The sequence below is a fragment of the Dasypus novemcinctus genome, chromosome 21 (assembly GCF_030445035.2).
Source record: "Dasypus novemcinctus isolate mDasNov1 chromosome 21, mDasNov1.1.hap2, whole genome shotgun sequence".
In the NCBI taxonomy this organism is placed as follows: domain Eukaryota; kingdom Metazoa; phylum Chordata; class Mammalia; order Cingulata; family Dasypodidae; genus Dasypus; species Dasypus novemcinctus.
In genome coordinates, this window is record NC_080693.1 from 84,271,594 (window position 1) to 84,298,484 (window position 26,891).

At 63.9% G+C, this 26,891-nt stretch overlaps 1 protein-coding gene across 2 annotated transcripts; it reads left to right on the forward strand.

The window, feature by feature from the left end:
• Nucleotides 1–26,844, forward strand: CARD14 (caspase recruitment domain family member 14). Of its 2 annotated transcripts, none has more exons than XM_012524062.4 (21): nt 1–200; nt 4,165–4,381; nt 6,017–6,154; nt 7,008–7,333; nt 9,197–9,364; nt 10,142–10,261; nt 10,806–10,931; nt 11,196–11,345; nt 12,301–12,417; nt 14,201–14,337; nt 14,504–14,598; nt 16,286–16,346; nt 16,612–16,801; nt 18,251–18,377; nt 18,611–18,848; nt 20,102–20,165; nt 20,814–20,925; nt 21,866–22,039; nt 23,984–24,105; nt 24,480–24,595; nt 24,873–26,844. In XM_012524062.4, exons 2-21 carry the CDS (start codon nt 4,171–4,173, stop codon nt 25,276–25,278), a joined length of 3,198 nt encoding a protein of 1,065 aa, XP_012379516.3. In that variant the 5' UTR covers nt 1–200; nt 4,165–4,170; the 3' UTR covers nt 25,279–26,844. The 2 variants fall into 2 exon arrangements, with proteins under 2 accessions (XP_012379516.3, XP_023443691.2); XM_023587923.3 differs by having other exon boundaries at nt 24,869–25,185.
• Nucleotides 26,845–26,891: the final 47 nt, after the last annotated feature.

Here is a 26,891-nt window from a genome sequence, read left to right on the forward strand (position 1 = left end):
GTGCCGGAACTTTGAGATTTGGAGCAAGTCACCAGGTCAAGTCACCTTGGCCCCGGCTTGTCGTCAGGCTCTTCCTGCCCAGCCCGGCCCCACCTGGTCACCTGCAGAGAAAGGAGTTGGCCCCACACCTGGCCACAGAAAGGACACAGATCTCAGCCCCCTGCGAGGGGTCCCGCGAAAACCCACCCGAGCCTCTCTCCGTGAGTACTGGCTGCAGGCCGTCTTCTCCCCGTGGGGCTGCCAGCAGAGACGTGATGATTTTCTGTTTTCCTTAAATAACAGCTGTTGGTTCTCTGTCATTTTCAAGCATGGTTAGTCCACAGGTCCCTTCACCTGACGGCAGGTGGTCGAGCTTGTCATTCCAAAAGGAAAGACACAATCCACGGATTAAGGGGCCTGTGGGAGACGCGCCTCCACGTGCCCGAGGGGGCGGTCACTGCAGCCCGTGGGCAGCACAGAAAATCAGGAGCAGCCCAGCACCCGCCCAGATGAGTCACCCATGGCTTAATCATGTGCTCGACCCACTAAGGCTGCTAGGACAGGAAGGAGGCTGCACCCATCCAGGTGACGATTCCCACAAACATGTGGAGGGGACAGCATGAGCCGTTTACATGAGTACACTGGATGAAGTGTGGAGGCACATACGTACGTGGAAAAAGGATTTCCAATGCCCAGCATTCACTCAGAGAAAGCAGACCGGGTCCCCAGGGCCTGGGGGGGGGGGATGGGGAGTGAATGCTTAACGGGGGCAGAGTTGCTGTTGGGGTGATGGATGGTGGCGACGGGAGCTCGAAATTGTCAGTGTAATCGACCAGGGAACGGCACACTTAGAGTGTTGAAAATGGCTAGTTTTATGTGGCAGGAGCCGTCCCACAATACCTTTTTCTGAAAACCCAAGCGGTTACAGCCGGGCAGAGAGGGAGGGGGACAGAACCTGAGAGGACAAAAAGGGGTCGCTGCCCCTCTCATGATGCATTTCCCAAAGCGGAAACCTTACGCAAAGCTGGGAAGATGCTGAGGCTTGTTTAAATCGCGCGGTGGGCTCGCGGGTTTCGCGATACCTTTGCGGGGCTCTGTTCATGTGCTTGAACTAGAGGTCGACTCGTCTGCAGAGCTGGGGCACCCCCGGCGGGTGTCACGGGTGGGAGGCGGGCAGCGACCGGGGAGAACCTGACCCTTTCGGCTCTGGGGTGCCAGGCTGGCCGCGCACACCCGGGGGCCGAAGACCCCACTTCGAGGGCTTGTGACATTGGCCAGTGGCGTCTGTCCCAGGCAGGCTGCGGCTCTTTTTTTAAATTTAGGCAAAATTCATATAACATAAATTCCCCCTCTGAAAGCGAACCCTTCGGTGGCATTTAGATTATTCACAGCGTCGTGGAAACGCCCCTCCATCTAGTTTCAAAACGCATTCATCCCCCAAAGGAAACGGTCACCGTTAAGCAGCGACGCCCTGCGGTTGCCCCTGGCAACCCCCAGCATTCTTCCTACTCCATGGATTTACCGCTCTGGACATTTGCCGTAAGGGGAGCCCTACGGCGTGTGTCCTGTGTCTGGTCTCTCCCTCGGCCGCACGTCCTTGAGGTCCATCTGTGCCATAGCATGGGTCGGCTCCCTTCCTTTTTTTCCCTTTTTCTTTTTTTAAAGATTTATTTATTTTTATTTATCTTCCCCCACTCCCGCCGCCCCAGTTGTCTGTTCTCGGTGTCTATTTGCTGCGTCTTCTTCTTTGTCAGCTTCTGTTGTTGTCAGCGGCACTGGATTCTGTATTTCCTTTTGTTGTGTCATCTTGCTGTGTCAGCTCTCCGTGTGTGCAGCGCCATTCCTGGGCAGGCTGTACTTTCTTTCGCGCTGGGCGGCTCTCCTTACGGGGCGCACTCCTTGCGCGTGGGGCTCCCCTACGCGGGGACACCCCTGCGTGGCACGGCACTCCTTGCACGCATCAGCACAGCGCATGGGCCAGCTCCACACGGGTCAAGGAGGCCCGGGGTTTGAACCGCAGACCTCCCATGTGGTAGACGGACGCCCTAACCACTGGGCCAAGTGTGCTTCCCATGCTCCCTTCCTTTCTCTGTCTGAGTGATTACTCCACTGCATGGATGGGCCACATTTGGTACATCTATTCATGCACTCATGGACATTCCATCTTTTTAACATTTTATTTTTTAAACTCTCTGGACTGGAACCATTTCTGTAGATTTCAGGGAGTTCCATCTTTTTTTTTATAACTCACTAGGGAAGGTTCGGTGGCTCCTCGATCCTCTAAAGACCTGCTTCTTTCGGTTTTATTTTTCTACAACGTGCTTTTACAGAGCAGCTCTCCCCATCGCCTTCCCGCTCCCACGCCCAGGGGAACGCCAGAGGCGGCCTCCGACCCCCATCCCATACCCCCAATGAGCAACTGAGCCTCATTTTAAGAATTTTATTTCAGGAAAGGACAAGGGGATTAAAAAATCACAGGAGGCTCACGAGGCTGTGGCACAAGCTTGGGTCCCCTCGGTCCCCGGCCGCAAGCTGGAACCTGCACCCCTGGTGCTCGCCTTCCATTTTTCTGGGCCTCTCCTTGATCCAGCTCCATCTCGTCCACACGGGCAGTCCCTGGCCTGTCATCCGCAGAAGCAGCAGCCTGCTGCCGGTGAAAAAGGCATTCCTTGAACAAACGCAGGAAGCAGTATGTCCACAGTGGAGCATAATCACCATCATTTTCGCTGAACTTCCAAAAAAAAAAGTTTTTTCTCTCAGGAGTGTTTTAATTTTATTATTATTTTTTTACTGAAAATATGTATTTTTAAAGATACGTAGATCACACAAGATGTTACATTAAAAAATACGAGGTTCCCATATACCCCCCTGCCCCGCCCCACATCAGCAACTCCTTTCATTCGTATGATACGTGAACTTCAAAATTTTAAATAGTATTTATTTATTTGGTAAAAAGGAACACCTGTAACTGACCCAGCAAGACATGGTTTGGCCGGCGCGATTGTTTAGGAGTAGTTCAAGAGGACAGTGCCCAGGTGTCAGCCTTACTCGAAATGGGGGTGCCAGAGGCCCAGGGCTTAGGGGGACAGCGGGCCTGGTGAGAACTGGAGAGGTCCCCGCCGCGAGGGCCGCGCCGCGGAGTCAACGAGCAGCTCTCGGCTCCCTGCGCCTGTGCGGGCGGCGCCCAGTGCCCGGAGCCGTTTGTTCGGTGCGTGCAGCCCGAGCCACCTGCCCTGGGCAGGGGTCCACACGGTCACGGCTGCCGGGAACAGGGGCAGGGGCGGGCTGGCCAGAAAGCAGGACCCGCCCACCCCTGGGAGCCCCTTGTCTCCCAGCCGAGGCGCTGCCGATGCTGCCAGACGACCCGGGCCAGCGAGGCCAGGCGCCGCGCTCCCCACGCTCGGTCTGGGCTCCAGGGCAGAGCCTCCGGCCTTGTGCGCTCACCGCCCCAAGGAGCCTCCGCTGACTTGTTTTTTTTAAGATTTATTATTTACATATTTCCCCCCTTGCGGCTTGTTTTTTTGTTTTTTGTTTTTCTGTCTGTTCTCTGTGTCCACTCGCTGCACGTTCTTCTGTGTCTGCTTGTCTCCCTTTGTTGAGTCACCTTGCTGCACCAGCTCTCCGTGGTGTGTGAGCGAGCCTGCCTTCCCAAGGAGGCCCCGGGACACGAACCCAGGGCCTCCCATGTGGTAGGCAGGAGCCCAGCTGCTGGAGCCACAGCCGCTTCCCCTCCACTGACTTTTTTCCTAACCGCCCTCCCACGAAATCCTAAAGGCGGACACGCGTGTTTCTGCTGGTTCACGTCTGTGCCCGAGCCCTGGAGGGGCGAGAACGCCAACCCCGGAGCTGGCGTCCGCCCACTGAGAATGCACGATCTGCGCCAGGAGCCATTTCTTTTGTGTTGTTTTTTTTTTGCAGGCAGGAAATTTATTAGGAAGCTCTCCCCACGGAGGGCGTCTGAGCAATAGACTTCAGACCCCTGATCCCCGTTTTTAACGTCACCCTCGCCAGGGGAGCGAAGCCCCCAGGCCAGGGGCGGCTTCCTGCGCTTGGCAGGTGGAGGCGGCCTCCTGGGCCCAGTGCAGGAGCGCGTCCACGTCGGCCGCCCTGAGAGGGGGAAGGGGCCGGGGAGGGAGGCGGACGGGTGGTGGGGACCCGTCACCCGCTTCTGCGCTCGGCCGGCAGGTCCGGATGGCGGAGCTGTGCCGCACCGACTCGTCGCTGACGGCGCTGGACGAGGAGACGCTGTGGGAGCTGCTGGACAGCCAGCGCTGCAGGGTGGTGCGCAGCGTGGTGCCCAGCCGCCTGACCCCCTACCTGCGCCAGGCCAAAGTGCTGGGCCAGCTGGACGAGGAGGAGGTGCTGCACAGCGCCCGCTTCACCAACAGCGCCATGCGAGCGGGTGAGGCCGCGCCCCGCGGCCCTCGGGGCTCCCCGCGGCCGGCCGCCGGCCCTGACAGAACCCCACGCCCCGCAGCTGCCCACAGCCCCTGGCGGCTGCCCCCTGCTTCCTGGCTCTGGGTTCACTTAGTCTGGGCTCCCATGTGGATGACACCGGACCAGGGGGCTCGAGTGCTGCCTTCCCCCCGCACTGGCCGGGCCCCCCTGTCCCCCTCCCAGCTCAGCCCGGGCTCCCCTGCAGAGTTCGAGGGTGGGGGCCTGGGGGCTCCCAGGGACCGTGCTGCGGGGCCCCGCGTTCCAGAGGGGGTCGAGTTTGCTTGACCCCGAGGGTGTGAGCAGAACATGTGGCCGCCCGCTCCGGCCCTCGCCGCACCCTGGGGGTCCACCGGCCCCCCAGCCGAGAGCCCCTGGTGTGCAGGGTCCTCGGCTCGGAACACCCCTTGGTCCCCAGGCTCGGGTTCTGGCAGCGCCCCCGGCCCGCCTCTCTGAGGGGCAGGCACGTGGCAACAGCTGCCTGTCGGGGGTTCAGAGCTCCCCGCCCTGAAGGCAGGCGCGTGGCCTTCCGTTCCCCCGCCGGCCAGGCGGTCGGGGCGAGTGTCCCCGTTTCCGGGCTGCCCGCAGAGCGCCCCTGGCGTGTGGCTCAGACAGAGGAAGGTTTGCCTTCCCGGTTCTGGGGCCCAGAGGCCGGGGGCAGGGAGTGGGCAGGGGGCCAGGCTCCGGGGGAAGGGCCCCACCTCTTCCGGCTTCTTGGGGCTCCCTGGCCGTGGCCGCGTCACGCCGGGCTCTGCGTCCACCCTCTTCCCCGTGTCGGTGCCTCACCTCTCCCCGTCCTTTCTCTCCCAAGTCACCTGTCCTTGGGTGTAAGGGACAGCCTTCACCAAGGCGACCCCACCGCCAGACCCTTAACCTAACGACGTCTGTGAAGACCCTGTTTCCGGGTGCGGGTCTGGGTGGACGCGCCTCTCGGGGCTGCGGTCGGCCCGGCGCGGGGTGTCCGGCCAGCGGCGTTGGCTCGCTCAGAATCGGGGAAGCTGACGGCTCCTCCCCCCGGCGGTTAGGACGAAACGAGCCGCTGCTTCAAAAGCGCCCACGACCGCGCCCGGGCCGTGGGGAGCAGGCGCCACGCGGCGGCCCCAGGCGCCGTGACCTCGGCAGGGGGCCGGGTCTTCCCAGCCAGCCAGGCGCGACGGTTCCTCCGAGCTGCGCAGGCGGGGCTGCGCCCTGATTTGCAAGCCCCCACGCCTCCTTGGGGGGCCCGGGCTGCTGCGCTTTGCTTCCCCTGTGCTCCCACAGTGGGCGCCTGGCGCACCCCCCACCGCAGCCGGTCCAGCCCCACGGGGGGGCCGCGTGTCGACGCGTCTGCCGGTGCCCCCGGGAGGGTCTCTGAGCGGGCATCGGCGTCTCTCCCGCTCTGCGCGTGGCCCTGGTGGCTGCTCAGTTGCCGCCAGCCTGGTCGTCCAGGCGCCCGCTGCCACGCGACGGGGGGGCCTGCGGCAGCTGGGAGGGGGCTCCCGCCCGCACCCCCTGGCAGCCCGCTCTCACCCCCGACTCCTGGGCGTGCCAGGCCCCGCCCCTGTCCCCCTGGCCGGCGGCCCCCGCGGCGCCCACGGCGCCTGAACGCCCCTTCCCTCCCGAGGGCACCTGCTGGACCTGCTCAAGGCTCGCGGGAGGAACGGCGCGCTGGCCTTCCTCGAGAGCCTCAAGTTCCACAACCCTGACGTCTACACCCTGGTCACCGGCCTGCAGCCCGCCGTGGACTTCAGCAACTTCAGCGGTGAGAACGGTCGGGGGGAGGGATCCCCAGGGCAGGGGCTCCCCGGGTCCTGGTGGCCTCGGGTGGGCGGCGGTCCCGGCTTGCCACCGTGCGGGTCCCAACGTCTGCCCCGCTTTCCTCCGAGCCTGCGTCCAGACCACCGCCCGCTGGCCGTGTGGGGGGGGGGTGGGAGAAGGAGCACCTGACCTTGAGCTCTGAAAGGAAAGGCCGGCCCCCCTGATGGCGCCAGGAGAGCCCCTCGCGGGTGCGGACGCCTGCGCTGGAGACGCTCAGCAAAGGGGGAGCATCTAGAAAAGCCCGTGGCGCCGGCCTCTGCCCTGAGGAGAGAGGGGCCGCCAGCGCCAGGGGCCCGGGGCAGGAAGAGGAGGCCCGGGAGCGGCCCCTTGGCCTTGCCCCCCGTGGACTGCAGGGCGCCTCCTGCCCGCTGGGAAGGGAGGCCCTGTGGTTAGCGGCTTTGGGCTCCCCTGGAGGAGCTCTTGGAAGGTGCAGCTCTCTGAGGGCACAGGACAGCGGCTGGTCGGCCATGGCGCTCCTTCCTTCTGGGCGCTGTGGCGCCGCGGGCCGTGGTCCCTCTGTTAGGGTGACAGCGTGTGGAGTTAGCGTTGAGCAGGGCTCAGCTGGCGTGGAGGGGGCTGGACCCAAAGAAGCAGGGGTCTCAAGGCAAGCCATCGGGAAACCACTGGCAGAGGGAATTTTTGCTGCAGAAAGTGGGTGGCCCTCACGGCCGGGTCACGAGTGAAGCGATTTCCTGAGCCCAAGTGCCGGGGCCGGGTTGGGGTCCTGCTCGAGAGCCTGGGCGTGGGGCCCCCCGGACGCCGGCCGTCTGCATGGGTGCTGCCCACCCTCCCCGCAGGGCTCATGGAGACGTCCAAGCTGACCGAGTGCCTGGCGGGGGCCATCGGCAGCCTGCAGGAGGAGCTGGGCCAGGAGAAGGCGCAGAAGGAGGCGCTCCTGCGGCGCTGCCAGGAGCTGCAGGGGCAGCTGGGCCTGGCCGAGGCGCGGGCCGGGGGCCTGAGCCAGCTGGAGGCCGAGCACGGCCGCATGAAGCGCGAGGTCAGCGCCCACTTCCACGAGGTGCTGAAGCTGAAGGACGAGATGCTCGGCCTGTCCCTGCGCTACAGCAGCGTCCTGGAGGAGAAGGAGCTGGCCACCACGCGCAGCCGCAGCCTGCAGGAGGAGGTGGGTGGCAGGCCGGCCGTGGCCCACAGCCCCCCGTCCTGCTGGAGCCACGGCCAGGATCGTCCTGCACCCACCCCCCGAGCCCCTGTCCCAGGCCTGGGGCCACCCCCTCCCTGTAGGGCTCGGGATCGATCCATCTACCTTTTTTATTGATTGATTGATTGATTGATTTACTTACTTTAACCCCCCTATGTCTCCCTTGCCTGGTTTCTCATTTGTTTTGCTCATTGCTTGTGCTTGTCGTCTGCTCGTTGTTTTTGCGCTTTGTTCATTGTCTATTTCTTCTTTAGGAGGCACTGGGACCAAAACCTAGGACACCACCCCCCCCCCCACGTGGGAAGCAAGAGCCCAACTGCTTGAGCTACATCCGCTCCCTGCTCGTTTGTTTTTGATTGTTGTCTGTTGCCTGCTCGTTATCTTTGCTTGTCGTTTTCGCTCGTTGTCTGCTCTTTGTTTTTTTGCTCACTATCTGTTCATTATCTGCTTGCTGTTTGTTTGTCTTCTTTAGGAGGCACCGGGAACTGAACCCGGGACCTCCTGTGTGGGAGGCGGGTGCCCAACCACTTGAGCCACACCTGCTCCCTTGGGTTCCCTTTAGAGACCAAGGCTTGGGCGCCGGGTGCACTCAGGGCTAGTGGGGTGTATTATGTCTTGGCTGCTCAGCAGTAGAGCTAAGAAACCTGTGCGTGCACATGCACGTGCACACACAGTTGTACATACGCACATACGTGTGCACACACATAGGAGCATGCCCCTCTCGACATGAGTTCCTGCCCATGCCTCGCAGGCCGAGCCCCCCCACGTGGTTTGCCCCTCCCATGGCTGTGGCCTCCCTCCGCAGGGAGGGCCCTGGCTCCCAGCTCCCACGTTTGCTCCTGCCTGAGTACGTCGGAACCGCTGTGCTCACCTGCTACAGTACCCCACCCCCTGGGGAGAGCTGGGCTGTCACCTTCCTCCCCACACCCCCGCCCACGCCGGGGGTTTGTGGTCCACCCTCAATCCTAAGGGCAGTGTTGCTCTCTTGCTCTCCCTTCCTTACGGTTGATATTTGGTTGAAATACAATTAGGGGCCTTGGTTTCCATTTGCTCTCACTTCTAGGTGCCCCTCCCCTTCCAGCTCCCGATGACTTCATTTTATTGTTTGAATGGTAGAATGTGCCCTGCCCGGGGCAGGAATCCAATAATTGCTCCCCAAGAGTTTGCTGCGGAGTTGGGAGGGGAAAGGTCCGAGTGGAAACACCCCTCCTCCTCTGCTGATCCCAGCCTGAACTCCAGCCTTGCTGGGCTGGCCGGGTGGGGAGGGAGCCGCGGAGCCGCCTGCCCGGGCGCCGAGCCAGGCCCGGGTTTCCCTTGGGCCACCTTCCAGCGGGAGGGGGGGGGCCTGGCCTGGAGGCGCTCGGCCGGGCAGCTGCTGTGTGGCAGGAGCGCGGTGCCGGGGCCCTGCAGAGGCCTTGCCTGCTCCTGCACCGGCCAGGGCTGCCTTGCCAAGTGCTCCTGCCCAGTTGGACTTGACCTGCTTCTTTTCTTTTTCCTTACTGATTTTCAAAAATCCAAGTCCCCTTAGCTGGTGTACTGAGCAGAACACGCAAAGGCACCCTCAGGAGGAGACTCCCCGCGGCCCGTCCCCCTTGGCTGCTGGTGACTGCCGGCTCGACGTCAGCGCTAGGGGCTCCTCGACCTTGGGGACCCCAGCCCGGCAATTTAACCTCCCTGCCTTGTCCTCCCACGAGGACCCGGGACCAGTCATTAGCTGGAAGTCTTTCATGGATTGTGACACCTCAGGGGAGGGACCCTTTTGGGGACGGAAAGTGTGGCGGAAGCTTCTGGGCTCGTCAGCGCCCTCCCGTCTCTCCCCCCTGGCAGCTGTATCTGATGAAGCAAGAGCTGCAGAGGGCGCAGCTGGCTTCTTGCTGTGAGCGGGAATTTCAGGAGAGGTCAGAGAGGATGGCCGGCAACCTGGAGCCGGGGGACGAGCTGCTGAGCCGCCTGAAGGAGGAGAACGAGAAGCTCAGGGCGCTGACCTTCAGCCTGGTGGGTCCCCGAGCCCCTCTGGCGGGAACGTCTCCTCCCGGGAGCCTGCCGGGCACTTCCCCAGCATCTGCCGGGGACGCCGGCCCGTGCCGTTTCTGAGAGGTGGGGAAGGACCGGGCAAGTAGGGAATGGGCCACCTAGTTGCCCCCACTTTGCTTTCCCGCCCCCTCCCTCGCGGCTCCCCAGACCCGCCAACGTCAAATGGACAGAGCTGAGAGCTGTGGGGCGGGCGCCAGGATGCCCTCCCTGCTAGTCAGCTGCCACCGAGTCCCGGTCCCTTCTGGGGAGGGGACTGGGAGGATCACGGAGGATGGGATTAGCCTTGAGCTGGGGAAGCCGTTCACCGAGAAGTCGGGGCGCTGAGGCCCTGGGGTCCCGCAGCCCCTCTGCTTCCCTCCTTAGACCCTTTCCATGGAGACAATTCCTTTATCCAGAGTTTCCCTCCATAAACACGCAGTGAGCGCAGGGCACGCGGGGCAGCCTCGCAGCAGGGGAGCCGGCCGGGTTGTGCGGGGGGGGGGGGGGGGGGGGCCCGGGGCGGACAGGGGGGTGCTCCCTCTTGGACCCTCGGCTAGAAGATGGGCCGAGCTTGACCGGAAGGAGGCGGTGTCACAGCCGGTTCTCAGCTCTTCTGCAGCCTCCTCCTCTTGCGGCTAACTCTTCCCGCCTGCCGGACAGAAACAAGGCCCACGCGACCCCCGGGGCCCCGGGGCTGGGGGCGCTGCCACGGGAGCCCCCTCTGACGGCCGGGGCCCCGGGCCGCCCTCTTTCCGCCAGGCGGAGAAAGACATCTTGGAGCAGAATCTGGACGAGGCCCGGGAGAGCAAGCAGGAGCTGGTGGACCGCATCCACTCGCTGCGGGAGCGGGCGGCCGCCGCCGAGCGGCAGCGGAAGCAGGTGCCCGCACGGCCCTTGCATCTCGGGCGGGCGCCGCGGCCGCGGGAGCGGGAGGACGGGGTCCTCGAGCCCAGGGGCCTGGTCTGTCCATGTGCTCGTTTCCTCTGTCGTCGGAGCCCTGCGGACAGTCTGTCCTCCGAGAGCACCATCTAGTTCCGAGGTGGCGAGAAAATAGGGGTCAGGTGGACACATCATTAAAATACAGGGTGATTTCAAATGCCCCAGGGTGAGCCAGGGATGGAGTCGCAACAAAAGGCAAGGGGAGAATGGCGGAAGGAGAAGAGGTGGAGGCAAGCTGCAGGAAATCATTTCTCTATTTTGCGATATGAAATATAATGCGATATGCATGCATATTTCAATGGCTAAGTTCGAATATAGTGAGCTCAGCAGCTCTTTAAAGGCCGCTCAAAATCTAGCCCTTAAAAAAGAGCTCTCATCCCCCTTGTTTCACCCCCAGAACTGCCCCCACCACCCACCCATCCCACCCTGCCGACCCTCGGCAGGCGCTGACCCTCCTTGGCCGTGCTTTCCTTCCTCTGTCCAGTACTGGAAAGAGAAGGAGGAGACCTTGCTCCAGTTCCAGAAAACCAGGCTGGACTGCGAGATCTACAAGGAGAAGATGAACACACTCCAGAGCCAAGTGGCCCAGCTGCAGAAGGAACGGGACCAGGTACCCCGGGAGAGGCCGAGGGGCCCCCAGAGAACAGGGGGCAGCCCCTGCTGCCGCCGCTCGGGGTGAGCCGAGGGCGGGGGTGCCTCGGGGGACGGTCCCCCAGCTCACCGGGATTGCAAACGAATTGTTGGCTTGTGCACCTTGAGGCGAGAGCCGTGTCCGGGGCACGCTGGACGAGTCCGGATGGACTGCGGGCTGGAAACAGGGTGGCTCTGGCACAGCCCCTTTGGGGACGGGTGTCACGCCAGCTCTGGCCCGCAGGCGTACTCTGCGAGGGACGGGGCCCAGGTCGAGATCTCTCAGAACCTGACAGAGAAGGACTCCCTCCGCCGAAAAGTGTTCGAGCTGACGGATGAGGTCTGTGAACTGCGCAAACAACTGCGCAAGGCGCAGGCAGACTCGCCGAGTGGGGTGAGTGCTCCTGACACGCTTAGTAGGGCTACGGCGGGAGGCGGCAGGCACTGGGCTGCAAGGCAGGAGGTGGGATGGGGCCAAAACCTCTTCGCCGCCCCAGGTGCGTGATAAAGCTTTGAAGACGCACAGTAGGCGAGGTAACGCTTCTGGGTCTGCGCTTGTGGCAATGCTACCCATGGCACAGAAGGGGTAGCTTGGTGGAAGGCTCTGGAACCTTAAAGTGTGGTGTAGGCAGTGTACGAAACGGTGTACAGCCAGCCCCTTAATCCTGTACAAAATATACTCCTGTGATGTTCGAAAGTCAAATGTCCAAGAGCTGGATAATAAGGTGCAGTGAGAAAGAGTTGTCCTCCCCAAGAGCTAAAATGATGATAAAATCCATCATTATGGTCCTTGAATGCTCTGCCTCCAGCTCCAGGCAACCTGGTGGGTGGGTGAGACGCTCAGAGGTTCCCAGGTCCTGGGTGGGGGGCACAGACATTCCCCCTGAGCCCCTCCCACATCCACCCGGCTCGCAAACTATATGCAGGCATAGAGAAAAGCCTGGAAGGACAGACCCCCAAGCTAACTGTGCTCCTTCTGAGCGGTGGGATTATGGGTGCATTTTATTTTCTTCTCTAATCATCTCTATCCCCATCCAACCCCCATTTTCCACGTGGCGTGTGTATTATTTTTGTAACTTGTAAAGGACAGCGTGTATTCTCTCAAATAAAAGCCAGCCGGCGGCTTCTCATCTCCTCGGTTGTCAGCTCTAGCAAGCCCGGGGTCCCAGGCTTTTCTTCCTAACGGATGTGGGTCTGGAGGACAGGGGCGTAATTGTTTCGCCTGGAAGTTGATGAGAGGAAAAGAGCCCGTGGGGTGGAGGCGGGTGCTGGGATTTTGGTAGAAACCCCCAGAGCCTGCAAGGGGAAACTTCCCTCGATTAACCAGCCCGCCCCGCCCACCTCGGCAGCCCAAGCCGGAAGCGGGGGCCAGGGAGCCCTGTCCCAGGGGGAAGCAGCGGCTGGTGCGGATGTACGCCCTCTGCCCGCGGGACGACGGCGACGGCAGCCTCCTGAGCGCCTCTGAGGTACCCCCAGCGCTGCCCCCTCCTCGGGGGGGCCACGCATCTTCCGGCCATCGGGGACGAAGGCAGTTCCCATCTGTCTCCTTCCCACGGGGACCAGGGCGATGCGGCTTTCACCAGTTCGGCCGGGACCGTTCCCGGAAAGCCGGGACTCACGGCAGGGTCGAGAGCGCAGGTCCCCAGTGTCTCTGCTCCCCGCCCTTGGCAAGTAAAGAGGTGGCTCGCCGTAGCGGGGCCGTGGCAGCAGGACGCATGGGCGGGCTGGAGGGCAAGAGGCGGGCGAGAAGCCGCGTCCCTTCGCCACCGCCCCGCTGCGGGCCTTGGCGCTTCCAGGGCTGGTGCAAGGACCTCCTCGCCGGCGTTCCAGCCGCAGCGGTGCTTCCCCTTGTCCGCTCATGGCACCCTGGAGAAGCCGGGGAAAGCTGTGGGTCTTCCCCCAAGAACGCTGCACACACACAAACCCCCCAAATGTCCCGTGCCGCGCCGGGCCTTAAAGGACCCCACGCCGTCCACACCCTAAGTGGAATTGAATCGGGTCTCTCCCCTGTTTATTTTATTTTATTTTTTAAAGATTTATTTATTTATTTCTCTCCCATTCCCCCCCTCCCCCTGCCTTGGTTGTCTGTTCTCTGTGTCTATTTGCTGCATGTTCTTCTTTGTCCGCTTCTGTTGTCAGTGGCACGGGAATCTGTGTTTCTTTTTGTTGCGTCATCTTGTTGTGTCAGTTCTCTGTGTGGGAGGCACCACTCCTGGGCAGGCTGCACTTTCTTTCGCGCTGAGTGGCTCTCTTTACGGGGTGCACTCCTTGCGCATGGGGTTCCCCTACGCGGGGGACACCCCTGCGTGGCAGGGCACTCCTTGCGCGCATCAGCACTGCGCATGGGCCAGCTCCACACGGGTCAAGGAGGCCCAGGGTTTGAACCGCGGACCTCCCATGTGGTAGATGGACGCCCTAACCACTGGGCCAAGTCCGCCGCCTCTCCCCTGTTTAAAGCCCGTCAGTGGCTCTCCGCTGCCCCAGAAGTCCAGCCCTGACTTTTTTCTGATGGTGGTAGGTGGGGGTGGAACGGGGAGGGGAGCTCCTTGGCGGTCGCTGTACACCCCCCCACTTGCAGGAACCAGTGATGTGGATTTAGCACCCCCAGCCTCCTCTCCACACCCTCCCCTCCCGGACTTTCTAGTGGTCTCTCGTTAGAAAGATGCCACCTCTTCCAGGAAGGCCCCCTGCCCTCCCTGACTCTCCACACCTGAGCTGGGTCTCGACCTCTCGGTCCTGCCTTTGCCAGCTGGTCCCCCCTCGAGGCGACACCTGTCGTCGGGGGTTCACCCAGCGCTGCTCGGGGCCTGGCGCACAGCCGGCGCTGAAGGAATCCCACCAGTTCACCGAGGGGCTCAGGGCAGGCGGCGGCTGGGGACCTTGTGGCATCCACCCGGCCGTCAGCGTAGGGCACGGCACAGCTCCGCAGGTGGTGTGCTTGCCACGCCCCCTCCCCAGGCCGGGCTCTCCCCTCCCCAGTCTTCAGCCTCTCTGAGCCTCGGTCGCTTTACATGTACAACAGGCAACACCTGCCGTAACGGGTTTCCCGTGAGAACATGGGCAGCGGCTAAGAAGGTGCTCGCAGGAGGGGCCCCTGGCTGACTCCTTTTGGGTGATGCCGGGAAGGTCTGTGCCACCAAGTACACATACGGGGGCACTGCATGGAATGGGTCATGGACGCAGAGTCACTGAGCAGGGGACCCGGCGGGGCGGCGGGGGCCAGGCCGACCTCCGCCCTCCCCTCCCTAGCCCTGGCCCGACCTCAGCGCCACCGCCGGCCACGAGCCAATGGACAGCTTCCGCTCCAGCAGCCCGGCGCCGCCCAGCCAGCAGTCCCTGTACAAGCGGGCCACCGAGGACCTCTGGGAAGACCCCTGGTCTCTAAGGTATGGCGGGGTGTGGTGTCGGGTCCGCAGGGCCCCCGGGGACACCACCCTGGGCTCTGGCCGGCTCTTACCGCCCCCCGGGCTCCTGAGAGGGCAGGGGCCGGGCGCCAGGGCCTGAGGCTCGGAGCGGGCGACGCAGCCTGGGCCCTGCTCCGATGCTTTGCAGCAGCTTCCCAGAAACCCTAGAGGCCGACCTGGGCGCCTCCCCAGGGGATAAGGCGGACGACGCAGACCTGGACTACGAGATCGTAGACATGGCAGGTGAGCGGACTGCCCCCCCCACCGCCCGCCATCCTGGACTCTAACTTGGGGGACCTCCCCTGGGTCGGGGCTGCAGAACGAGGAGAGGACCACGCAGGCTGGGGGCTTCGGGTGCAGGGGAGGCCGCCAGCTCCAGGGCAGGGGCGACGGGAGTGGGCTCGACAGCTGCTCCAACCTTGGGTCCGCCAGATTGGACGGCGTGGCTGCGCGAGCCAGTGCCCGCCAGCCCTGTGGTTTCACCCAGGCGACCCACTGCTGAGGGTCGTTCCTCGTCTGTGGTCTACCCCGTCCCCCCAGGCCCTCCCCGACAGCTCCTTATTCCTCGCTCCTGCACACCTGGCTCCCAGCCCTGTGCCGAGCACACAGTAGGCGCTCAGGGCCCCGCTGGAATTCACCCCTCGGCCACCGGGGGGCGCACGGACACTATGCGCGGCCCTAGCCGGCGCCCTTGGGGAGGTGCCGGAGGCTCAGGTGCTTTCTGGGGTCACAGAATTCGAAACCACGCCCTTGGCCGCTTCTAACAGTGATAGACGGGGAGGGCCCCCCCAAGGCGTCTCCGTGGGACGTGGGATCCAGGCTACGGAGGGGAGGTTGGCTCCTCTTTTGGCTGGACTTGCAAAGTGCCCTGGCTTCATCACGCTTTGCAGCAGCTTCGTGTGGAATCGGCCTCAAGTACACCAGGAACAGAGGATTCATCTCATTTGGCTTCAAATCTATCAGTCATGAAGGGCTTTGGGCCTGCGCGCGGCTCTCTGGGGCGGCTGGGCAGCTCACTACGGGGACCACCCAGCCCCTGGGGGCTACTCCCTGGACGGGCCGGAGCCAGAGGAGACCCCGGGGCAGCTGGCCCATGACTGTCCACTCAGCGGCCTTCACTGGCCTGGGAATGGCGGGAGGCAGCGCTGGCCATGGTGGCCGTGCAGAGGCGCCGGCTGGACCTAATGGTTCCACTGAAACCAGGAACCCGGGTGTATTGGTCAGCCAAAGGGGCGCTGATGCAAAATACCTGAAGCTGGTTGGTTTTCATAAAGGGTTTTTATTTGGGGTAGGAGCTTACCAGGCCATAAAGCATCAGTTACTTCCGTCACCAAAGTGTATTTCCACGTGTTGGAGCAAGATGGCTGCCGACGTCTGCAAGGGTTCAGGCTTCCTGGGTTCCTCTGGGCTCAGCACCTCTTTTCTCCACAAGGCCAGCTGTAGACTATCAGGCGAATGGCTCTGTCTCTCTCCCCAGGGCTCCAGCTTAAGACTTCAGCATCAAACTCCAACATCAAAAGCCCCCAACTCTGTCCCTTGCCATGCCTTTTATCCCTAATGACATGGCCCAATCAAAGCCCTAATCATAACTCATTCATGCCCAGGTACAGACCAGATTACAGACATAATCCAATATCTAATTTTGGAATTCATAACCATATCAAACTGCTACACCGGGTTGTAGGTGGACCCCTGACCTTCTCAAATGCTGGCCCACGATCCAAAGGCCAGAAACAAGATGACAGGGCTGAGCGACGCGAGGAGGGTTCCGGGCAGCGCGGAAGGCGCAGTCTGCGGCTGGGAGGGCGTGGGGAAGGGTGCTTGGGCCGAGGGTGGGACTGAGGCTGCCCCGGTCAACCGAAGCGCTCCGAGAGCGGGGCGACCCCGCGGTGGCGCCGGGGCTGGCTTTGAAGCCCTCATTGTCCCGCAGGCCTTCATGAGCCCGAGGGCAGCTCGCAGCCAGGCCCCGGGGGCCTATACGCCTCGGAAAGGTGCGTGGGGGCGTCCTCGGTGGCTGTGCTGGGGCAATGAGCAGAGGGCTGCTGTGTCACCATTCGGAGGTGACATTTTTTTCGAGAATGGGACCTGTGGTGATGGGGAGAATTCCAGAATGCTGAGGCTCTGGAGGGGGGTGATAGGGCCGTCCCCCATGGGGAGGGGGGGTGATAGGGCGGTCCCCCGGGGGGGGGTGACAGGGCGGTCCCCCAGCCACCTCCCTGTGCAGCGGGGCGCACCCGGTCCCTCTCTGCGCAGCAGCTTCCCGGTGCGGCGGCGGCCGGCGCGCAGGATCCTGAGCCAGGTGGCGGTGCTGGCGTTCCAGGGGCGGCGGCTGCTGGAGCAGATCAGCGTCATCGGCGGCAACCTCACGGGCATCTTCATTCACCGGGTGACCCCCGGCTCCGTGGCAGACCAGATGGCCTTGCGCCCGGGCACCCAGGTGGTGATGGTGAGCTCAGCGGCGCCGCCCCGCCAGCCTCCCGGGCCCCAAAAGAGGAGCCGGCCGGGGAGGGTGGCCCAGGCACCCTCGGGGTCTGGCCTGACGCAGGTGTCTTAGGATGACCTGCTGCCCTCGCTCTCGGTGGCTGTAAAACCCACGCTCATTTCTAGAGGGGTTCTGGCCACCTTCCCGCACTTGGGGTGCCGCCACTCCGAGCTTGGAGACGGGCGCTTGAGCCTCCCACAGTGGAATACACGGCGCTTAGAAAACGCTGCTGGGAGGCCGCCGAGTGACCCTGGGAATCTGTCCCGATGACGGGCGGGAGGCACTTAAAAGCACACTTCTATTGTGAATAGGCCGTGCAACTACAGAAAACAAACGTGCAGCTCGATAGTTAGTATTAAGTGGAAACACGGGCAGGGAGGAGGGGGGCGATGGGGCCCAGAGGCAGAACTATTAAACGTCAGCGCACCCCGTCCCTGAGGCACAGCCCTCGTCCCTGGGAGGGGAGTGGCGGTGGGGGAGGCAGGGCGGGGGCTGCTGGTCAGGGCGCCCGTGGACCCCTCGGCTTCTGGCTCGGAATGGGCCGGCCACAGGCTCAGCGGGCTCGCGGGAGGCTGTCGCGCTCCGAATTCAAGCGCAGGCCCCGGTTCTCCGCGGCACACCGCACAGCTCCCCGCACCGTGCGCCCGAGCGCCTCGGCGACAGCATACCTGGTGGAGGTCCTGGGGGCCTCCTGGGCCAGCGCAGCGCCGACAGGGTCAAAGTGCACCCTCGCTCAGGTCTCACCATGGAAGTACGTGCCTCGTAGAAGTAAAGCAAGTTGGAGAGCGAGTCAAGTGGACTGGAGGGAAGCGGATTTGGCTCAACAGATAGAGCGTCCATCTACCACACGGGAGGTCCAGGGTTCAAACCCAGGGCCTCCTGACCCGTGTGGAGCTGGCCCATGCGCAGTGCTGATGTGCGCAAGGAGTGCCCTGCCACGCAGGGGTGTCCCCCGTGTAGGGGAGCCCCACGCGCAAGGAGTGCATCCCGTAAGGAGAGCTGCCCCGTGTGAAAGAAAGTGCAGCCTGCCCAGGAATGGCGCTGCACACACGGAGAGCTGACACAGCAAGATGATGCAACAAAAAGAGGCACAGATTCCTGGTGCTGCTGACGAGAATGCAAATGGACACGAACACACAGCAAATGGACACAGAGAGCAGACAATGGGGTGGGGGGAAATAAATTTTTAAAAACTTAAAAAAAAATAAAAGTGGACTGGAGCCTGGCAGGTGGCAGCCCACAGCCCGCCTGGCTCGGGAAGCTCCACCAAGGTGCCCGACATGCCCTGGGAAAAGGCATGGGAGGCTTTTGCCCTCCCTGGGAAGGGCACCCCCCCCCGGTGGCCCCCACCCCAGCCTCCGCGTATGTAGACCATGGCCGTGCAATCCCGAGGAACACACCCTCTGGCCCCAGGTCGACTACGAGGCGACGGAGCCGCTGTACAAGGCCACGCTGGAGGACACGACGCTGGAGCAGGCCATCGGCCTTCTTGCCAGGGTGGACGGATTCTGCTGCCTGTCCGTGAAGGTCAACCTGGAGGGTAAGCGCTCCCCTGGGTCCCCTCCCCGGGAGGGGCCCCTCGCCACCTGCCCTGCTGCCCGCTCCCTGCCTGCTGCCCCAGGGCCGGGCCGTGCCCTGAGTCTGCAGAGACGCCCGCCGACCCCGGCACCAAATGCTTCCCGAGTCTTCTCGCGCTCCAGCACGGGCTGCCGGTGCTCCGGAAGGTTCTATCACAGCCCGGGCTTATCGGCCGCCCCTGTGCCCTCTGAGCAGGGTATAAGAAGCTGGTCCAAGACCTGGAGTCCAAGGCGGCCACCTCAGGGGACTCGTTCTACATCCGGGTCAACATGGCTTTGGAGGGCCGGGCGGAGGGCGCACTGGCCGTGCACTGCAACGACGTCCTGCACGTCACCGACACCATGTTTCGGGGCGGCGGCTGCTGGCACGCCCACCGCGTCAGCCCCTACACCATGGAGGACACGGACCCCGGCACCATCCCCAACTACGCGCGGTGAGCCGCCCGGGAGAGGCCTCGGTCCCCGGATCGGGGTGGGAGAGATGGGACCCCCGAGCAATGGAACCCCAGACACGCCTCCTCTCGAGGTGGCTGCTGGGTGGGAGTTGCTTTGCGATGGGCACTTCCTGCCTCCAAAAACTGCACTTCGGTTCTAGAGCATGCTAGATCAGGGTTCCTTGACACGTGGGTCTGGATTATCCTTTGTGGTGGTCCTGGGCACTCTAGGAAGCCGATGAGGGCCCCTGACCTCCGCCCCCGTGGTTCCCCCCGCAGTCGTGACAATCAAACCTACCTCTTTCCTCGCTGAACGTCCCCTGGGGCAGGGTGACCACGAGCCCGGCCTGCCCGCGTCTCGCTGCTTTTAGCACGAAAGCCGCAGGCCCCGGGAAGCCCCTCACTCCCAGGCGAACCGGGGTGGCGGGCCCCCGATCGGCCACGGTTCTAGGTGAACCCATGGGGACCTCTGAGGCTCGAGGCCAAAACCTGGGCTGTCCCCAAAGCCAGGTGCTCGTCCAGCCCTTCTCAGCCCGACTGCAAATCCAGGCGGGGGGTTCGGCAGGTGAGGGCGGGGCCTGCCTTTCCTACACGCTCTCTGGGGATGCGAGCTGAGGTCTGCTCAGAACAAGGGTCCCCAACCCAGCTGGGAGGCTCAGAACGGGGGTCCCCCACCCAGCTGGGAGGCTCAGAATGAGGGTCCCCAACACTGGGGTCCTGAGGCGGCTCAGAATGGGGGTTCCAACCCGGGGCTGGGAGGCTCAGAATGGGGCTCCCCAACCTGACTGGGAGGCTCAGAACAAGGGTCCCCAACCCTGGAGTCCTGAGGCTCAGAACGGGGTCCCCAACCCGGGGCCATGAGGGTCTAGAATGGGGGTCCTAACCCGGGGTCGTGAGGGTCTAGAACGAGGGTCCCCAATCCCGGGGCTGGGAGGCTCAGAACGGGGTCCCAACCCGGGGCTGGGAGGGTCCAGAATGGGGGGCAACCCTGGCTGCCCACGAGGAGCACCTGCAGACTCTCAGCACACCGTCACCTGGGCCATTAGACCTGAGTCTCTGGGGGGACTGGGAGCCCCCAGGAGACCCTCCTGTTTGGTCAGGGGTCAAGTCTGGAGCTGCCTGAGGCTGACACCCGGGGCTGTGACCCAGCCCTCCTCACCTGCTGGCAGGTCCCGGCACTGGGTCAGGGGCTCCCGGCGCTGGCTCAGGGGCCCCCTCCCCGGCGCTGGCTCAGGGGCGCTTCCTCTGCGCAGGGCCCAGCAGCTGCTCGTCGCCCTCATCCGGGACGTGAGCCAGCAGAGCACAACCACCCGCAAGGTGAGGGCGGCCCCCGCTGCCGCCTCCCGGGTCCTGGGCGCTCGGGGGACCCTGGCCCTGCCCACCCGGCCCGGGGGCTCCCGCCTCACCCCCCAGTTCACAGCACCTGGAGGACGGAGCTGAAACCAACCCTTCACCCCTGGAGGTCTCGGCGCCCCTAGGCTGGGTGCTGCTCCCAGGGGCATGGCCCGGTCCCCCCGTGCCCCCCCCGGATTCCCCCCACACCGCCATCTGCACACCGGCAACCACGCTGCCCTGACCGGCGCGTGAATCGCCTCGCGAGCTGCCCTCGGGCACGGCCCTTCCTCCACGCCCCGCTCCCAGCTCGCCCCTGCCTGCTCCCAAACCGCCGGCTTCTCGATTCCCGCGAGGGGCCCCTGGGCGTCCTGCGAGGGCGGCTGCGACACACCTGCTCCTGCGCAACGTCGCGGGGGCCGGCCTGTCGGGGGGCCTGGGCCTCCCGCCCCGTGGCCGCTCCTCCTCCGCCCCCTGCCCCTGGCGCCGAGCCCAGGACCCCGCTGTGCAGCTGGTTTGCTCTGGGGGTCGAGCGCCAGGGCAGGTGGGTGGTGCCTGGCCCCCAGACCTGGGCTGCTGCTCCAGCAGCCCCGTGCCACCCCTTCTCTCGCCCTCCCGCCCTCCCGATGGCAGGCTCCCGGGGGGCCGCAGAAGATGGTCCGCGTCGTCAGCACAGACAAAGCCCAGGCCAGCCCTCTGTGCTCGTCCTTCGATGGGGGCCACTGGGACCCCGGCAGGCTGGAAGGTGAGGCCCGCCGGGGCTGACGGGGGCGGCTGCTGGTTGGTGACAGCGGGCAGGGTGACGTCGCTCACCTGGGCCAGGATAAGCCTTTAAAGAACAGCGATGGAGGCCTGCGAGCCTTTCTGTAGAGCGCGGAGTGGCACGCCTTTAAGCCAATAGCCCTACTCCCGCCACCTGCTCCGACAAAACAGTCCCCAGCGCCCTTAGTACGGCGACATTGACAGCAGCTAGAACCTGCGGGCGACCCAAACGCCCGCCTTGGCACCCCAGCAGAGCCCACGTAGGGCCGTAGCACCAGGAGCGCCCACCCCTGGCGGCGAAACCGTGAGGACGATACACAGTGAATTCAGCGTAAGGGCGGTGGCGAGCGGGGACGTCGCCTGGAGGTTAATTTCCGCTGCCCTTAGAAGTTTTTTGGATGCATACTATAAAAGGGGTGTTGCAACACAGAAGAGGACCTACGACGGACCTAAGCTGGGGGAGGGGACGGCCCGGCACTTGTGTCCCAGGAGCGGAGCGGGGAGGGACCAGTGTCCCCAGTCTGGGGGTGGCTGGGAAGGAACGAACCCTTTTCTCTATCCCTTGTGGGTCAAACAAGAAAAATGGGATTAAATTGCAGCCTGTGAAGCCGGCTTGGCCATCCCGCAAGCTCTTTCCTCAATGGGTGCAAAGTAATTGCTCAGCCAGGGCGGCTGTGAGGTGCGATGGATCTCAAGAGTTAGAGCCAGGGTGGGTCAGGTAGTGCTCCAGGTGCAGCCGCCGCAGGAACAAGGCAGGCAGAGGCCCCCTGCGCAGGCTGGCTAGCGGGGAAGGGGGCTGACGGGGGGAGGGAGCTGATGGGGAGCAGATGGGGGATAGGGAGCTGCCAGGGATGGGGAGCTGCCAGGGAGAGGGGAGCGGGTGTGGTGGGTGGCAGGCTGGCTCACGGCCCTCTCCTCCACAGACTCACCTGCCACGTGCTTCTGGGCTGAGCGCTGCGTCTCCCTGGTACCCTACACCCTGGTCACCCCCCACCGGCCCACCCGGCCCCGGCCCGTGCTCTTCGTGCCCGCCGTGGTGGGGAGGGTCCTGAGCGAGAAGCTGTGCCTCCTCAGAGGGTTTGAGAAATGCCCGGCAGGTAGGCGCTCACCTGCGAACCCCCTGACTGCCGCCGGCAGATCCAGGCCCCGGGCAGGGCCTCGACAAGACGCGCCCTGGCTCTGGTCAGAGCTCCGTGAGGGTCGCTAGGCGTCCTGGGGTTGCCCCGACAGGCGGCCACCCATGGGGCTCACACCCCAGAGCTCCGTTCTCTACATCCCAGGGGCAGAGGTTGGGGTGCAGGTGTGGGCGGGACCGCGCTCCACCCAAAGGCTCTCTGGGAGGCTCCTTCCTGGCCTCTCCTGCTCATGGTAGTGGCCGGCGGTCCTTGGCACTCCGATGTGTTGTCACGTGGCCACCTTCCCTCTGTGTCCTCACCTGGCCTTCTGATAAGGACACTGGCCGTTGAATTTAGGGTCCACCCTAGTGCAGTGTGACGTCCTCTTAACCAATTCCACCCGCAATGACTCTTTTCCCAAATGAGAGCACATCCTGAGATTTTGGGTGGACGGGGGTTTGGGGGGACGTTGCCCAGCCCAGGACGGTTAGCAGTGGCAGGTAACGTGCATTGACCTAGGGAAGGTGCCTCCTTCTCCTGGAATCTTCTCTGGAGGAGGTCCCTGGAGGTGGATGGCCAGCTGGCACCTGGGTCCAATGCCCAGGCTCTGGGCACCTCCTTGGCATGGCGCGGAGGCTACCTGCTGGCCAGGAGGCCGGAGAGAGCCCTTCGTCGTCCTTCACGGACTGAGCTGCCGCCGTGGGCGGGTTAGCGCTCAGGGCGGGGGGTGGTCCTGCCGTCCCAGAGCTCGGGCTCGCAGGGGAGACCAAGTACGGCCTGGGCAGTTCTCGCAGTCAGCACCTACTGTGTGGTCCCCCCCAGGGAGCACCTACTGTGCGCCAGGCCCTCGGGCTGCGGGGGGTACGGAGTCCAAGAGGCCCTCGGGGCCCCTGGCACTGTGGGAGGCCTACACCTTCGGGTGCAGCAGGGCAGTGTGCTAAGCCACCGTAGAAATGGGCATAAGGTCCAAAACTGGCCCAGAGAGGGAGCAATGGGTTGCGGGGCAGGGGCAGGGAGAGGAGCTGGGCCCTGACGGTCACGCAGGAGTTTGTGGGAGGCACGAGGCGAGGAGGCAACGGGGGCGCGAGGCGCTTGGCCTACGGGTGACCCAGGGCGAGGGAGGAGGTGGTTTGGGGCAAGGCCGGGGAGGTGAGGGAGAGGCATGGGGAGTCAGGGCGGTTTTCAGAGCAGGGAGAAGCCTCGATCAACTGCACCTGTGAAAGCAGAGTAGCTGTGGATGGGAGCTGGCTTCCGGCAGGGCCTGGGGGTTAAGCTGAAGACCCCAGGGCCTCCAGGCCCGAGCTGGGGCGGGCAACACAGCAATGGCGGGGAGAGGACAAACCCAGAGCTGCCTGGGAGTGCCTGGGGGGGGGGGAGCAGGCAGGAGGGCCTGTGGGTACAGGAGGTGACGACCAGAGCAGCTGCTCAGGAAGGAAGGTGCCTCCAGGGGCTCAGCAGGGCGGGGCGCTGTCGAGGCGCGGGGCTGGGGGTCTCGGGCAGCAGCCCTCCACTCTGCCCACCAGATGCCAGCAGCACTCCTGCCCCCCTCGGCGACAACCAGACGCTGCCCAGTGCCCCTGGGGGGCACAACTGCCCCTGGTTGAAGAGGCTGATTTAAGGGATCTGGGGGTTTCAGGTGGGGGAAGCTGGACATGTAGTTGGCAGCCTGGGGAAGCAGCAGGTGGGAGGGCACCCCCTGTCCATCTGTCTGCCCGTCTGTCTGTATCCTGAGGTTGACAGAGCACCTGCTGGGTTCAGGAACTTGAGACAACACGAGCGGGACGCGGGAGCAGGGTCGGGGGGTACACGGGCGCCCCGGCAGGAATTCCTCCAGGGCCGGTGGGTGTGCCCGGGGCAGGGCCCAGGGGGTGTCCAGCGTGGGGCGCCCTCAGGTGTGATGTCCCCTCCCCGCTCGGTCACCTTCAGAGCACCTGAGCCAGGAAGAGCACGACGCCCGGAGCCAGAAAGGAGACATCGTGCAGGAGAGGCAGGGGCCCGGCGGCCGCTGCTGGGTGACCCGCCAGGCCGTGGAGTCCCTGGTGAAAAGGGTAAGGGGCAGTCCCAGGCGCGGCTCTGAGGACGGCAGCTCCCCCCAGGGGGTCTCTCCAGAACCAGCCCTGGCGCGGCGCCGGCGCTAAGAGCGGAGCTGGGGGAAGCGAGTTCCAGGGCAACGTGACCGTGACAAGGACCGGGCGGGCAGCTGTGCGGTGACCGTGGGGGCTGGGGGACGTTTGCCGCCAACCGCGGGGCCCCGGACACCCCAGCTCGGTGCCCAGCTTGGGGTCCAGGGGGAGTAACGTGGAAACCCAAACCCTGTTTCTGCCATTTGTGATCCTTGACCTTGGGCAACTCTGAACGTCCTTGACCCCAGCTTCCGCAGCTCAGGGGACGTTGAGTAAACACTCCCCCTCCCTCCCTGAAGAACACCCACGCCCTCCTGGACATCCGGCTGGACGGGGTCCGGGCGCTGCACAGGATGGAGCTCTTCCCCATCATCATCCACGTCTCCGTCAACGAAAAGGCTGCCAAGAGGCTCAGGTAGGGGCACCTGGGGCCCGAGCCACGCCGTTCCAGTTCAGGGCAGTTTCCCCCGTAAACCTCTGGGCAAGGGTCCACTGCACTCTGCGGAGGGCAGCTAAGGCCTGCCTGCCCCGGCCCTCGCCACGTGCTCGCCACACTGTGCTTCTGCCCCCAGCAGCCAGGCGGCCGCTTCCGGGCATCTGCTCTGGGAAGCAGCGCATGCGTCGCTGTCCGGTGGGCCTGGCCATCCGCTCCTCCTGGCCGGCCTTGACTCCCCTCTGTCCGTCCCAGGAAGGCCCTGCAGAGGCTGGGCACCTCGGAGGAGCAGCTCCTGGAGGCAGCCAGGCAGGAGGAGGGGGAGCTGGACAAGGCACCCTGTCTGTACAGCAGCCTGGCCCCCGACGCCTGGGGCGACCTGGACGCCCTGCTCGGCTCCGCCCGCCTGGCCATCGCCGACGAGCAGAAGAAGATCGTGTGGACGGAGCAGGGGCCTTGCTGAGGCCAGCGCGGCCCTGGGGCCCGAGCTCGGGACCGGAGCGGGCACGGCCTGGGGGGCTCAGCACACGGGCCTCTGGGCGCCAGCTACCCGCTCTCCATGGGGGTCTAACAGCCCCGCTCGCCACGTGCCATCTCTCCGGGCAAAGGTCGATCTGCAGCCGCCTGCCCAAGTGCGAGGAGCCGCACTTTCATCTTACGGCTGACACCCTGGAGGGCTCGTGCCAAACCGCGAACCCGTCAAGGCCCCGGTCAGGAGCCCAGGTGCCCGCAAGGCCGCCGCCGCCCCTGCTCAGAGCAGAGACATGAACCTGCGTTTATGAACCCTGGCTCATTCCACTCAGCCTCTCGCGGCAGACAGAGTTCTCCGTGAGTCGCTAGAGAACGTGATGGAAACAGACTTTAGCGGAACGGTGCCCGGTGGCCACTGCACCTGCACCAGGAACCCAGGTGGGCATCCTGGGGAGGCGGGCCCAGACCTCTGCCCACACCGCTACCGGGCACCCCCTATCCTGGCACCGCACCTTGGCCCCTTCCCAGGGCAGAGCATCTTGGCTCCCCCTCCAGGGTGTGGGAGGCATTTGCACAGGCTCTCGTGAGGCCCCCCGGGGCCCCGGCCTCAGCCCACCCCCAGCCTTACTTCCCACCTCCGGGGACCGTCGGGGACCGGGCGCTGACACAGCGCGCCTGGAGGAAGCTGCTCCAGACCAGGAAGTTTTATCATAGCCAAGGTCAGGAAACAAAATTCTATTCTACTAAAATAAAAAATACCTAGATTTCATAACGCTGCACCTTTCTCTCTACCCCACCTCCGGTACGGAGTGGATGGGTGCGGGAAGGGTGGTGGGAGCCCTCCCCATCTAGGGAAGGAACCCCACTCTAGGCTCCCCTGGCGGGTGGAAGCAGGTGGGTGACACGGGTGTTCATCCAAGCAGAGTTCACCAAGAGAACGAAGCCAGAAGGAGCGAGGACTTCCGCCCTCCAGGGGGGCGTCTCCACTACTGGACGCTCCCTGGAGGGACAAGCTTTACCCAGAAAGACCACAGAACAGAAGTCGTCACTGCCAGGAAACGTGCCGTGGACCCGTGGCTAGAATAAACCCCGCCTGGAGGCAGGCCTTGAGCGTGGGAAGTCCACGGGGCCAGGACAAGCCTTCCCCGGGCTTCCTCCAGCCCAGAGACTGATTAAAGCCAGGCTACCACGCTCCCCCCGAGTGCAGTTTCTACCACTGAGGCCTCGTCTCTTTGTGGGTGACAGGCTCGGACATATCTGGGGGCTCCAAACAAGGAAGAGTCGCAGCCCCTTCCACCCGCAGGTCCACAGTCCAGCCCGGAAAACAAGCCTCTCTAGCCTAGAGCCCCCTCCCGACCTCGCGTGCTGGGGCTCCCACCTGTTCCAGTTCTCCAGCTGCTAAAACATATACAGGAAGCGGATGTGGCTCAATGGATAGGGTGTCCGTCTACCACATGGGAGGTCCGGGGTTCAAACCCAGGGCTCTTGACCCATGTGGAGCTGGCCCATACGCAGTGCTGATGCGCACAACGTGTGCCATGCCACGCAGGGGTGTCCCCCGCATAGGGGAGCCCCACGTGCAAGTAGTGCACCCCGTAAGGGGAGCCGCCCCATGTGAATAAAGCGCAGCCTGCCGGGAGCGGTGCTGGACACATGGAGAGCTGATGCAGCAAGATGATGCAACAAAAAGATACAGATTCCCAGAGTCACTGACAAGAATACAAGCGGACACAGAACACACAGCGAATGGACACAGAGAGCAGACAACGGGGTGGAGGAGAGAAATAAAAAAATAAATCTAAAAAAT

Coding starts and splice junctions, on each gene's coding strand:
- CARD14 (XM_012524062.4), top strand. CDS start 4,171: ATGGCGGAGCTGTGCCGCACCGACTCGTCGCTGACGGCGCTGGACGAG. Junction 20,166..20,813: donor AGAGCACAACCACCCGCAAG/GTGAGGGCGGCC, acceptor TCCCGATGGCAG/GCTCCCGGGGGGCCGCAGAA. Junction 24,596..24,872: donor AAGGCTGCCAAGAGGCTCAG/GTAGGGGCACCT, acceptor CGTCCCAGGAAG/GCCCTGCAGAGGCTGGGCAC.